Source organism: Prionailurus viverrinus, chromosome B3 (assembly GCF_022837055.1).
Source record: "Prionailurus viverrinus isolate Anna chromosome B3, UM_Priviv_1.0, whole genome shotgun sequence".
In the NCBI taxonomy this organism is placed as follows: domain Eukaryota; kingdom Metazoa; phylum Chordata; class Mammalia; order Carnivora; family Felidae; genus Prionailurus; species Prionailurus viverrinus.
In genome coordinates this window covers 66928147-66941760 of record NC_062566.1, presented here as the reverse complement: position 1 = coordinate 66941760, position 13614 = coordinate 66928147, and the positions used below count along the sequence as shown (strand labels likewise).

General features: G+C 50.7%; 1 protein-coding gene across 1 annotated transcript; it reads left to right on the top strand.

The window, feature by feature from the left end:
* Positions 1-6037: 6037 nt before the first annotated feature.
* Positions 6038-13071, top strand: KLHL33 (kelch like family member 33). Its single transcript, XM_047860969.1, has 4 exons — positions 6038-6791; positions 11208-12132; positions 12244-12411; positions 12519-13071. The coding sequence occupies exons 1-4, from the start codon at positions 6038-6040 to the stop codon at positions 13069-13071; spliced, it is 2400 nt and encodes a 799-aa protein (XP_047716925.1).
* Positions 13072-13614: the final 543 nt, after the last annotated feature.

Here is a 13614-nt window from a genome sequence, read left to right as displayed (position 1 = left end):
GCCATGTGATAGATGCTCACCTGGACTGAAAAGCTCCAGTTCACATCTGCTGCAGAAGGGGTGGTGCAGAATGATTAGAGGTGGGGCCTCATTTCTCAGGTAGGAAAGGAAATGAGTTACTGTTGGTAGTTCTGGGCTTCTTATGGGCGTCAACCTCGTGCCATATCACACTCCCTCACTCCCTTACCCACCTGCCCACTTATTCACCAGGTTTCTTGTAGAATATAAAGAGCAGTAGCCAAAGGATAAGCAACATAGCAGTGACTGCTGCCCACCAGGTGAGAAGGAATGTGATAGGCAGAGCAGAAAGCCCAGGAGGGTGAGCCAGGGGCTGTACTTGTGAAAAGAAGGGCACTAGACTGCAGGGGAGAGTAAATTCAGCCAATCCTTTGTCCTAGCCTCAGTACCACCCACTCTTGCACCCCAAGGATGCTCCTCTCTCTCAGGTCCTCCCAACCCTGTTAGTATAACCACATACTAATACGTGCCCATACTAACCAGGCACCCAGTTAAGGGAGGCATGAAAACTACCAAAGTTGACAAGGGGATAGGAGCAAAGGAAAAAGTTGGAGATGATAGGGTGGTGTCCACATCAGCTTTGGAAGAGATGCAGGGTCAGGAGGTTGGTCTCCAAATGAGTCATGGGATTGAGGTCTAGAGATACAAGGACATCATCATATTCTGGCTTCCTTCCCCCATGCTCCCTATTCCCTACTCCCCCCTCCAACTTCCATGCATACCATCACCAAGTTAACAGACTTCCACTTTCAGGACTAGAGATCTAGAAAAGAGGCTTTAGGGTCAAGCCCTAAAAGTCAGAGGTAGGGCAGTGAGGGCCATGAGGGGAAAGGTGATTAATGAAGCCCTGTGTGAGGGTGGAGAAGAAGTACTCACCAGTAAGGATGAAAGCTATAGCAATACAGAACGTGAGCAGATAGCCTCACATAGGTTCATGGCTCCTGCCATAGCTTTTCCTAAAAAAGCCAACTACTGGGTAGTTTATTCTGGCACAACCACTAAAAGAAGGCATGGTGGTCATTGGGGGATGGTTCCAGGAAGAGGGGGAATAGCCCCTACTCCTATAGAGAGGCAGGAGCAAGTGAGGAGCACAGAGGAAAGAGTTGAGGGAGCTTACAGGTCTTAACATGAAGAAAGGATGAGAGTAGAGTGTGGTGAGATTCCTGGTAATGTGGGGAGGGAAAACGGGAGGCAGATGGAAGATTGATACCCTCCCTAAACTTTGCCTTGATATACAGGCAGACTTTGAATTTTGCTATGTGAGCTTGGATTGTCTCCTAAACACCAACCAACCACAGTCCTCTCCACCTCCCTAAATCATCATCTAACTCCTGGTTGCTGAGACGGAGCCCTCTTGTACTCCTCCTCAAAAATATACTCTTAGGATGGCCCTAGACTCTATTGCATTTTCTCCTTCTCCCCCAAGCCTCTTGGTAAGATACCAACTAACCTAGAAGACTTTGGGGGTTGAAACAAAACAGGAAAGGGCAGAGGACAGAATGGCACCGAAGATTCCAATAGACTTCAGGGGGATAAAGGCAGACACCATGCTCATGGCTTGAGGAGAAGAGCAGGCAGAGGCAGAAATCAATGCATTTCAGAAGCAATGCATTCCACTCATTTTCACCTACCTTTCCTAGAGGTTGCTGGGCATATTAAGTTTTATCCTATTCTTTGAAGGTTTTACCCCACCCACATGAATCCCCTTAAGTCATTATTGGTTTTTCAACGTTTATTTATTTTTGGGACAGAGAGAGACAGAGCATGAACGGGGGAGGGGCAGAGAGAGAAGGAGACACAGAATCGGAAACAGGCTCCAGGCTCTGGGCCATCAGCCCAGAGCCTGACGCGGGGCTCGAACTCACGGACCGCGAGATCGTGACCTGGCTGAAGTCGGACGCTTAACCGACTGCGCCACCCAGGCGCCCCGTCATTATTGGTTTTTTAGCATCTCCTCTATGCCAGACAATGGGCTAGGTAAAGTTTATCTCACTGATCTTGCCCCTCTGTTCACTCACCTAGTAGTGATTAGGGAGCCCATACAGGCAAGACCCTTGCCCTTGACAACTGCAGAAATCCTAGCCATATTGACACTCTGGCCCCAGGCAGCTCCCATTCCGCACACCCATGCCAGTCCTATTTCCTGGAGCCTCTCCAGTCATACAGGAGCCTGGAAATGAGATTGGGAACACACATTCTTCGTGGGGAGAGAACCCCATCCCAAAGCAGTAGGACTATCTAGGTACCACCAGTGCCAAAGAGGGGAATGGAAGTTTGTGTGTAAGTTGGGGGAGGGGGGTGGAAATACCAAATTTGATAACCAAAGAACATCATACAATTTGTCAGTGAAATGAGGGATGGGGAGAAATGGTGAAGGAAGGTGAGATGTGAGATTACCTATGTGTAATCTACTCTTGATGTGATTGGTGAAGCCTCTTGCCATTTCATTACCTATGCCCTAGGCCCTCAGGCAGAAACCAGGGCTCTAGGTCATTCTGCACAGAAGGCTGGAGTAGAGGGCCTTGCCAATTGTGGCAGAAATGCACAGGTAGGAAAGTATGTCCACAGGAAGGCAAGGATAGCTGTAGCAGGGTCCCGGAAACAGAAGTTGAACCATTAGTGGCAAGACAAGGCGGGGAGATAACAAGTGTGCTCCGTGCCTGAACATGGTTCTCACCTTGAGGTCTCCAGAGATCATGGTCTCTGTGAGTACCCCAGTGGCTGAGGAGAAGATGGAAAACATGCCAAAGCAACTACCCTCTGGACCTCACCGCCATGGGACCATATTTTCAAAGAAAATACTATTTATGTAAAAGAACAGAGAAAAATTAAGTTTTTGAGGGGCACCTCCTAGCTTGCCTTCATTCAGCCAAGATCATTACCCCTTTACCCAGTTTAGTGTCAATGACTTAGGTTAGGCTGGGACAAATAAGGCAAGATTGTAAACTGGCCAGCCCAGGGACTTATAGGTTTCTGAGTGTGATGGTCAACTTGCAAATGTCATACAGAATGTATGTCTTTTCTGAGCAGGCTTGGGCTAATGACGTACCCTGCTCCAAGGGGAGGTGACATTCAGAGGCATGCCTTCCCCTTAATACAGTTCTCAGCCAGCTTCCCATTGAGTTCACCTAAAGAAACAAGTGGCTTGTAGGCTGGGGTTTCTGGGGAGGAATGGGGGGTTTGTGGCAGATAGTTGATAAAAGAGAGGATCAGGAAGACCATTAAGATCATTTGGGCTGGGAATACTATGGGGGAGAGGGGGAGGAGAAGTATAAATGTAAGGGGAGGAATAACTCCTCCTCCTCCTCACTCTCCTTTCCCATCCTCCAGTTCCCTTTCCCATGAGACTCTTCCCATAACAGAGTCTAGCTAAAAGGGTAAATGGGTGTCCTTTTCCTTCTTGCCACAAACTACAAAGTGTCCCTTCCCTTGCCAGAGGGATGGCTCTCAAGATTGTAACTATCTGGGAGCAGGAAATGGCATTTCTCATCTGGTAGTCTTGTCTAGTGCTTGTCCCAACAGATCCCTAGAATACGTCCTTGTTTTTCCCTTAAAGAGTTGGTATATGGAGTCTGTTCCAGCAAATTTGTCCAGTTTCAGGTTGGGTCCCTGAGAATCTGCTCTGTCAGCAGGAGCGTGTGTGCACGCACATGCGCGTGTGCGTACACACACACACACACACACACACACACACTTCCACATCTCCCCACGCTGGCCTCTTCCAGATATGTCCAGCTCTCTCCCCCATCCCCAAAGTTCTTACCCCTACCTTGACTCCCTGCCCCCTGCCTTAGACCTCCATTCCACACTAGCCATTGCCAGGCACAGAGGGACGATCATGGTCACCATGCCCACCAAACAACTCATTTTCTGGATCCACCTTAGGCAGCTGCACCCATGCTCCTGGAAGGGCAGAACATAGAGGTAGTGGGTCAGAGAGACTTTATTGACTGATTTGATGCTTCCATCTGATTTAAAAAAAAAAAAAAAACTATTAACATTTATTCATTTTACAGAGAGCTTGAGCAAGGGGAGGGCAGAGAGAGAGGGAGACACAGAATCTGAAGCAGGCTCCAGGCTCTGAGCTATCAGCACAGAGCCAATACTGGGTGGAAACTCAGGAGTGTGAGCTCATGACCTAAGCCGAAGTGGGACACTCAACCGACTGAACCACCCAGGCTCCCCCATCTGATTCATTTTTTTTTTAATATATGAAATTTATTGTCAAATTGGTTTCTATACAACACCCAGTGCTCATCCCAAAAGATGCCCTCTTCAATACCCATCACCCACACTCCCCTCCCTCCCACCCCCGCATCAGCCCTCAGTAAAATGACTTGCCCAGGCTGGAGTCACAAAAAGTGCAGGCTGGTGGTGAGCCAACTTGGGAAAAGGGCATATCAAGGGAGGGGATGGGCATTGTCCTGAGCAGGTTTGAAAGGACTTCTGTGAAGCCCACCGTGTGCACAGCCATGACTAAGGCATTGGCGAAAGTGAAGATGATCCTGATGCAAACGCCAAGCTTTGGACTCAGGCTGCGCGAAATAAGGAAGTGCGTGCCACCTGAGGGGAGAGGAAAGAGGAGCCGGTCAAGTCTCACCCCTCCCTCACGTGAACACCACCCTCTCACAGAGTCCTAAGGAATAATCGTTTGCTCCCCGGTTAAGTCAGCTTGTCGGGCCAATCCATCCAGACTGGACCAATCTTTTTATAGGCCAGAGAATCCACCCCCAGCAGCCCCCTGGGCCTGTCCCACCTTACCAGGAGAGGGGAGGGAAGTGGCATCGCTGTCCCATTCCCTTTCTTCCCCCATGAGGATACCTAGAAATGCAGCCAAAAATGCCCGGATTTGGGGCGGGGTGTGTCAGGATAGGAAAGAGGTGTTATCCTGGGCAGAGGGAGTGGCTGTTGGTGTCCTACCTAAGTGAGAGTGCTTACTCGCCCCCCCCCCCACCCCCGCCCCGGCCCATCCAGTCCAGGATTTTGGTCCCCGCAGCCTCGGTCACCCCACTTTCCACTGATCCGTCCTCATCCCAGAGATCTAGGTGAGGGTTAGACTCCTCCAGAATTCCTGAACACACAGGGTTGGGCCTTTCTAGCTCACCACCGACCCCACCTGGGGACAGGGAGGAAATTCCGAGCCGGGGGTGGTTTACCTACACGTAGCCCTGATCCCTTCCCCTTCCCGCTCGCCCTCGGTGGACTCAACTGCGTTACGTACGCATTTCATGTAGGTATTTTGTTCGCTCCAGGGTCGGCAACTTTATCGTGCACAGAAAAACCAACAGTCAAAGCCTAGAACTGACTCCAAACACACCCTTCCCTCTTCTGGCCCTACGTTCCGGAGGGTCTGCGCAGTCCAGACTCTCTTCTCCCTCCCCCCCCCTCCCCCGCTCCCCCAGACCCGTCTTGTGAACGCAGCCTTTCCGGCCTGGCTCACTCCACCCGATCCCCACATCTTCCCTGGCTTCTGAATTTGCCTCGCTCAGCACAAGGACGTGACCTACAGGTGGAAGGGGGGAGGAGGTCATCTCGGGACGGAGCCCGGGGGATTGGGTGTCAGAGTCTGGGCTCCCGGAGCCCAGCCCCCTAGCCGGTCAGCGCCGGCTATAATTAGTCGGGTGGGGCCGCTGACCCGATTGAGGGGCCAGTTTCCTCTGTCACAGGGTCCAAAGCGAAGCGGAGAAGGTTCAAGGGAGAGCCAGGAGGAACGCTGGTGTCTAGGGAGGGTGACTATCCGGGTGGGACGGGGGCAGGCCGGGTGGCATACGGTCCCGGGTACTGGATCGGTACACATGTTTCTGGCACGCTTCGGTGCTCTTCGTGAACCCCAGTGTTGGGCAGTATAGCCTAGCTGCTCGAGCCTTGGGAAGGGGGTGGGGAGTGGGCTGTGAAGTAGGGAGAGGGACTGCCATGTCGCCGGGCTGGAGATAGGGGTTCCTCCGGCCTCTGTGGGTCCAGCTCTGAACCCCCCACCCCTTCCCTCTGTTCACCTGTAGCAAAACAGCGAACCTGGACGATGAGCGTCTCGGACTCCTCACATCGTCCTTCGGACCCTGGGAGCGTCTCTGCTCCCGCCCAGAAGGATCGCCTTGACCTACCTTTGCCCGACCCGAGAACCCCCTCCTGGCCACCTTCCCCAGATGAGGATCCCAGTTTGCCCCCCTTTCCTTTGGAAGAGCCTGTCCCCAGGCCCATGGCCCCAGGGAGCCTTCCCTCTCCAGTCTTGTCCCTTGAGGAAGAAGAGGAGGAAGACGACCAAGACGAACAAGACGCGGCAGAGCCCGAGGAGCTGCGCAGCGAGGAGCATCCCAGCCAGTTTTTCGCGGAGGCACAGCGGCTGCGGGAGCAGAGGTTGTTGTTGGACGAAGAGGTGTCAGTTGAGGGGCGAGTATACGGGGTGCATCGGGTAATCTTGGCTGCAATTAGCAGCCTCTTCCGTGACAGGCTGCTGGGTGGCAGAGGTCCACAACCCCCCCTCAGCCTGGACGTGGCCGCCGGGGCCTGGGAGGCCGTACTGACATTTGCCTATGAGGGGTTGCTGGGCCCTGCACGGCTGGGAGATGTGCTGGTCGTGGCAGAGGCCCTGGGAGCGCCCCGGGTGAAGGCCGTGGCCCAGTGGAGATGCAAAGGGGCTGGAAGCGCCAGGGAAGATGAAAAGCAGCCCAGCCAGGCAGAGGAGCTGAGGGAGAACCTGCGGAGCATCGAGCTCCTATACCAAGAGGGCATCGGGTGTGACCTGGAGCTGGAGGCAGGCGGCTGCAGGCTGCGGGGTGAGGGCCTTTTGGCATTACATTATTGCAGGTTCATTTATGTGTGTGCAAGCTGCAGGTGGTTTGATCCCTTCCATTGTGGTTTTGATCACAGCTGCAGGCAGAATTTCCTTGGGGTTGGCCTTTGGTGCCTTTCCTGACCCACTGAGAGCAAGGCATGAGCAGCTGAGTTGTTTACCCAGGAGCACCAGGCAGACTTAAGCTGACCCTTCAACCTGTGGCTTTCCCCGTGGCCAGTACCAAAGAATTTCCAGCCAGTTGGCTGGTGTCATGAGTACAGTCTGAGCCAGGGGAACAAGTAGAAAGTGATTGACTTAAACAGGAATTAACCAAAAGCCCTTCTTGGCATCTTCTATTTAGGACACAGGAAAGCCAGATGAATATGGTGGAATAACTCACAGTGTGTCCTCTCACCTAAGTGTCCTTGACTCCATGGTAGATACGGGTTCTACAGCTAACGAGCAAGGTCTGGTTTTGTTTTGCCATAATCTTAAAGCTACCAGGACCTGGCACTTTGAAGTTAACTAGGCTCATCACTAGGAAAGCTAAGGAGGGTTGAATAAGTTGAATGTTATTCAGATTCTGTCAGTACTGAGTGAGGTACTGGGGTCCAGGAATTTTTACACATGCCATGTCTTTGCATTCTCGCTGAAAACTAGTGAGGTGGATGCCACTATCCCTAGGTGTAAGGAAAGAACATTAAACTCAGAAATGTTAACTGGTGAGAACCAGGATATAAGCCTAGTATTCACTAGCCCAGTCTGTTTTCACTAGGCCATGCATTGCCTCCTGTGCAACCAAACCAAAGACACAGGATCTGACAAATGGAGTTGGAATGCAGGCACATAAAAATGTTAAATTAAAAGGTATTGCTTTAGAGAGTATCTAGTTCAGCTTTTATACTTTATTGACAAAGAAATCAGACTTCAAGACATGTCCAAAGTCACATAGCTACTGCTCATTAGGATGACTGGAACCCACAGTGTTTCTGGGACCCCCAGATGAAAAAGCATCCTGTCATAACTTGAACTGCATTAACAAAAATACCATAGACTGGATGGCTTGACAACAGAAATTTATTTCTTTTTTAGAAAAATGTATTTATTTAAATTCAAGTTAGTTAACATACAGTGTAGTATTGGTTTCAGGAGTAGAACCCAGTGATGAAATTTATTTCTTATAGTTCTGAAGCCTGGAAGTCCAAGATCAGGGTTCTGGTATGGTCAGGTTATGATTAGGACTCTCTTCCTGGCTTGCAGAGGGCCACCTTCTCACTGTATCCTCTTCACTTGGTGGAGGGAGAGATTATCTCAGTCATATCTCTTATATAGGGCAGTAATTCCATTCAGGAGGGTTCTACTCTCATACCTAATTACCTCCCAAAGGCTCCACCTGCAAATATCACCACACTGGGGAGTAGGGCTTCAACACAGGAAGGAGGGAAGAAGACATAAACATTCAATCCATAGCAGGTCTCTAAAGTGTTTGTTATTGTTTCTGATAGTAGTAGATGGAGGGGGGATTTAAAATTTCATAGTTATGGGGCACTTGGGTGGCTCAGTCAGTTAAGCATCCGACTTTGGCTCAAGTCATGATCTCGTGGTGAGTTCGAGCCCCACATCAAGCTCTGTGCTGACAGCTCCAAGCCTGGAGCCTGCTTCGGATTCTATGTCTCCCTCTCTCTCTGCCCCTCCCCTGCTCACACTCTGTCTGTCTCAAAAGTAAATAAACAATAATAAATTATTTTAAAAATAGATAAAATAAAATTTCATAGTTATAAAATTCTCACTAGGGTTTCAAATTTAAACATACTTCTATCCTTGCTTTCATTTTCCTAAGAAACATTCCAACGTAATGGTAGAAACCTGTCACTTAAAATTCTAGGGAATAATGATGAGGAGGAGGGAGAATGTAAATAGTTGTGACCCTTTCACAGTGACTCTGAGCTATAGGTTGGTTGATTACATGGAAAATGAAATGGCTTACCTGCTTCAAGGAATGCAGGTTTTCTCAGGCAATATGTATCTGAAAACTGTCACTGATAGTTACTATTTGGGAAGCATGTAGGCACTACCTGCTGCTTAAAATGGAGGAGCACCTGGATGACTCAGGGGGTTAAGCATCTGACTTCAGCTCAGGTCATGATCTCATGGTTTGTCAGTTCAAGCCCTACATTGGGCTTTCTGCTCTCAACACAAAACCTGCTTCAGATACTCTGTCTCCCTCTTTCTCTGCCCCTCCCCTGCTCGCTCTCTCTCTCTCTCTCTCTCTCTCAAAAATAAATAAACATTTAAGATTTTTTTTAAAAAGACACTGGAAAGCCACATTAACATCACATGTCCTTTGAGACAGGCAAACGTGCCACGGTCGGTCAAAGCAGCCTCATGTTCATAGCTTCACTGGGTGTTTGGCCCTGGTACCTGCCTAAGAGGACTTCTGGCAGCATTTTCTCCCTATTTTATTATGAAGCATTTCAAACACATAGCAAATTAAGAAAATATTTTTTAAGTTTATTTATTTTGAGAGAGCGAGAGAGAACACAAGCAGAGGAGTAGCAGAGAGAGAGAGAGAGAGAGAGAGAGGGTGAGAGAGAGAAAATCCCAAGCAGACTCTGCAACGCAAGGCTCAAACCCACAAACTGTGAGATCATGACCTGAGCTGAAATCAAGAGTCGGATGCTTCACTGACTGAGCCACCCAGGCACCCCAAGAAAGTATTAACATGAACACTCAAACACCCATATCTCAGACTTAACAATTAACATTTTATGATATTTGTCTCATCTCTTTATTTTGCTTATCACCGAAGTTTAAAGTAAATCTGTGACATTTCCCTTACAAATACTTGGGTACATGTCTCTTTAAAAGAGGACATATAACCACAATACCGTACTCATTTCTAACAAAATTAACAATAATTCCTTAGTATCACCTCGTCCAAGTTGAAATTTTCCCACTTGTCCAAAAAATGTCTTGTAGAGCTGGCTTATCCAACCCAGGAGTCAATCAAGGACTATGCTGTACTCAGATACATGTCTTTTAAGCTTCCTTTACTCTTGTACAGTCCTCTCCTTTTTTATGACTTGACTTACTGAAGAAATAAGATTAGTTATCTTATAGAATGCTCCATTTTCTAGATGTGTGTGTGTTTTCCATTATGGTTTTGTTTAGCTTGTTCCTTTAGCTTCTCAATTTCCTATAAATTTGAATTTAGATCTAAGGGTTCAATTAGATTTAGGTTCAACAGTTTAGTCAGAATACTCCATACCTGATGCCAAGTATCTCAAATTGCATTACATTAGAAAGAATTTATTTACATTTATATTTAATAGCATCCGGTAACAGAATAGTTTCAGTGGCGTGAGGGCCATGCAGGTAAGAAGGGTACCGATACACAAGTATGCTCACTGCAGCCTGACATCAGTGGCGTTGGGGGGTGAAGATCTGCTCGGGCAGCCATTACATGGAATAGAAAATAAATCACTTCCTCTCTTTCAGTTTCCTTCTGTTAAAAGGAGCAATCGAACTGGATGATTTTGAAGGTTTCCAGCTTAAAATGTCACGATTACCTGAAATGTACTGAGATGAAGATGGGGTGTGCAGCGAAAAGCTGCACATGGGAAATCTTAAGTGGGAGACGGCAGTTAGATTAGGTTAGGTCACAGAGATTCGTAAGTGTGGTACCATTTTTTTTTAGGCAAAATTTTTAACATTTATTTATTTTTGAGAGACAGAGACAGAGCATGAGTAGGGGAGAGCCAGAGAGAGAGGGAGACCCAGAATCTGAAGCAGACTTCAAGCTCTGAGCTGTCAGCACAGAGCCTGATGCAGGGCTCGAACCCATGAACTGTGAGATCATGACCTGAGCCAAAGTGGGGCGCTTAACTGACTGAGCCACCCAAACACCCCGTGTGGTACCACTTTCTAAGTAAAATCCTGGCTGATGTCAGTGGCTCTTACAATTGTAAAGGAAAGAACTTTTTTGTGTGTGCATGATAGAGACCTATGTAATTTGCACCATTGGTCTTTGCAGTTTATTTTGTGCCCCCTTTTAGCAAAAGCTGTCTATAGCATCTACTCAACTTGATCAATCAAGACTCTTTTTCTAATTGACCTGGATCAAAAAACTAAAGCAATGTTTATCACAGTGTCTTCAGGCCACTAACATGAGAATCATGCAGGGTGCTTGAAAATGTTGAAATACAAATTCCTAGGGTCTCCATCCAGACCTACTGAATCAGAATCTCTGGGGGTGGGTCCCTGAAACCCACAGTTTAACAAGCACCGCACAGTATTCTGATGCACACCATGGTTTAGCCTGTGGCCTTGGGTGGTTGGCCCAAAGTCGGGGACGTGAAGTCAGCAGGGTGCCTGGCAATCAGCAACACTCTGGATTCCCCTCTGCTTCTCCTTGCAGTGCACCGAGCAGCCCTGGCCTGTGGCAGCGAGTTCTTTGGTGCCATGCTCCTGAGCGGGATGAGGGAATCCCAGGGCACAGAGGTGTCTCTGCACACTATCTCTGCCCAGGACCTGCGACTCCTCGTCTCCTTCGCCTACTCCGGGGTTGTGCGGGCAAGGTGGCCAGGACTGCTGAGAGCTGCCCAGGCTGCTCTCCAGTACCAGAGCTCTTCCTGCCTTGCTCTGTGCCAGAGAGCCTTGGCTCGGGGCCTCAGCCCCGCACGTTGCCTGGCCCTGTTCCCCATAGCGGAAGCCCCGGGCTTAGAGAGGCTCTGGAGCAAAGCCCGTCACTACCTCCTCACCCACCTGCCTGCTGTGGCTTTGTGCCCCACTTTCCCTTCTCTACCGGCTGCCTGCCTGGCTGAGCTCCTGGATAGCGACGAACTACACGTGCAAGAGGAGTTCGAGGCCTTCATGGCTGCGTGGCGTTGGTTAGCTGCCAACCCTGAGACCCAGGAGTCAGAGGCCAAGGCCCTGCTTCGATGTGTTCGCTTCGGCCGCATGTCCACCAGAGAGCTGCGGAGGGTGCGGGCCGCGGGGCTGCCTCCACCCCTGACCGCGGACTTGCTGCATCAGCTCCTGGTAGAGGCTGCCGTTCCAGGTCAAGAGCGGCGCAGGGAGCCTGACCAGGCACTGGTAGTGATTGGCGGGGACGGGCTCAGAGCAGACATGGCCATAAGACAGCCGTCGCGAGGAGTGTGGTGGGCGCGCGCCTTCTGCTGCGGCACGGGACTGGTGCGAACCGTGGAGTGGGGGCGGCTGCCTGCCCTGCCTGCCCCGGGGCGCTTCCGGCACGGGGCTGCGAGCCTCGCAGGAAGTGAGCTCTACGTGTGTGGGGGACAGGATTTCTACAGCCACTCCAACACCCTGGCTTCGACTCTCAGGTAGGGGCCCCACGGAATAGCAGGCCCCGAGGTGGGCAGCTGAGGGGGAATTGTTGGCCCAGCCAGCCACGGGGGCCCGGGGTCACTCTTCTTTGGTCCCGCTGTGTCCAGGTGGGGCCCCAGTCAAGAGGACTGGGAGGAGATGGCGCCTTTGTGCCAGGCTCGGAGCTTTTTTCCCCTGGTGGCGCTGGACGGACTACTTTATGCCCTGGGCGGCCGAAACGGTGGCGTCGCCCTCAACTCTGTGGAGACCTATCACCCCGAGCTGAATGTCTGGAGGTGAGCAGGGAAGGGGCTGTTTCTAGACATCAGGGAAAGCCTAGAGGACTCGGAGGAGGAGAGTTGAAGAGGATTTTTGCCTGATCGTGTGCCCTGTTCTCCCTTAGGCCGGCACCTGCTCTTCCAGCACCACGCTTTGCCCACGCAGCTGCGGTTCTGGAGGGCCGATTGTACGTGAGCGGTGGCTGCAGCGGGGCTGGCCAATACCTGGCCTCATTGCTGCACTATGACCCCAAACTTGAGAAGCCAGGGGTGCTTCTGAGCGCTATGGGGGTACCTCGGGCTGGCCACGTCATGGCCGCTCTGGGTGGACGGTTGTATGTCGCGGGTGGGCTAGGTGAGACTGGGGACCTGCTGAGCTTCGAGGCCTATGAACCAAGGACTGATAGCTGGACTCACCTGGCACCCTTGCCCTCCCCCCATGTGGGGGCCGCAGGGGCTGCACTGCAGGGAGAGCTTCTGGTGCTGGGGGGCTACAGCCACCGTACTTACGCCCTCTCCCACCTTATCCATGCTTATTCTCCTGGCCTGGGCCGATGGCTCTGCCTGGGAACTCTGCCAAGGCCTCGGGCTGAGATGCCTGCCTGCATCCTGACCCTGCCCACTGTGCAGCACATAGCTTTGGTTCCCTCACGGCACCAAACCAAACCTGCTGGGTGAGTGGGGAGCGGCAGTGCATGGAGGGAGGAAGGGATGAGAAACGTCATGAGAGAAGGACAGAGATTATGGGGGGAGAAAGAGAAGGCTTGATTCATGATAGCATCTTATTCCAGCACAGTGTTTTACAACTCACAAACCGCTTTTGTATATATGGTCTTCATTGAGGAAAAGGTGGCTCCAGAATTCCTGGAAAACGCTGTTGGAGAAGGGAAGGAGAGGAGGCCCAGAACAACTCCACAAGGTTTAGGGACCCTGACACCATTCTTGGTGGGGAAAGTGCATTTGGCTGGAAAGACAGTCAAGACGCTCCAGTAGCCAATGTGTAGGGGCCAAGAGAGGAGAGTCAGAAAAATGATGATTCTGACCCATGGATCAAGATGAAAAATGTGGAAAGGCCAACCATGAACTATATTCTTTCTCAGGTAACTTGCAGGCTCAGTCCAGCATTGCCTCAGCCTGCAGCCCCTAAGAGCCTCTGGGTTTTCATTCTGAAGCGGAAGTCCTTGCCTGGACCTGGCGCTGCACAGGGTGCCAGCTGATGAG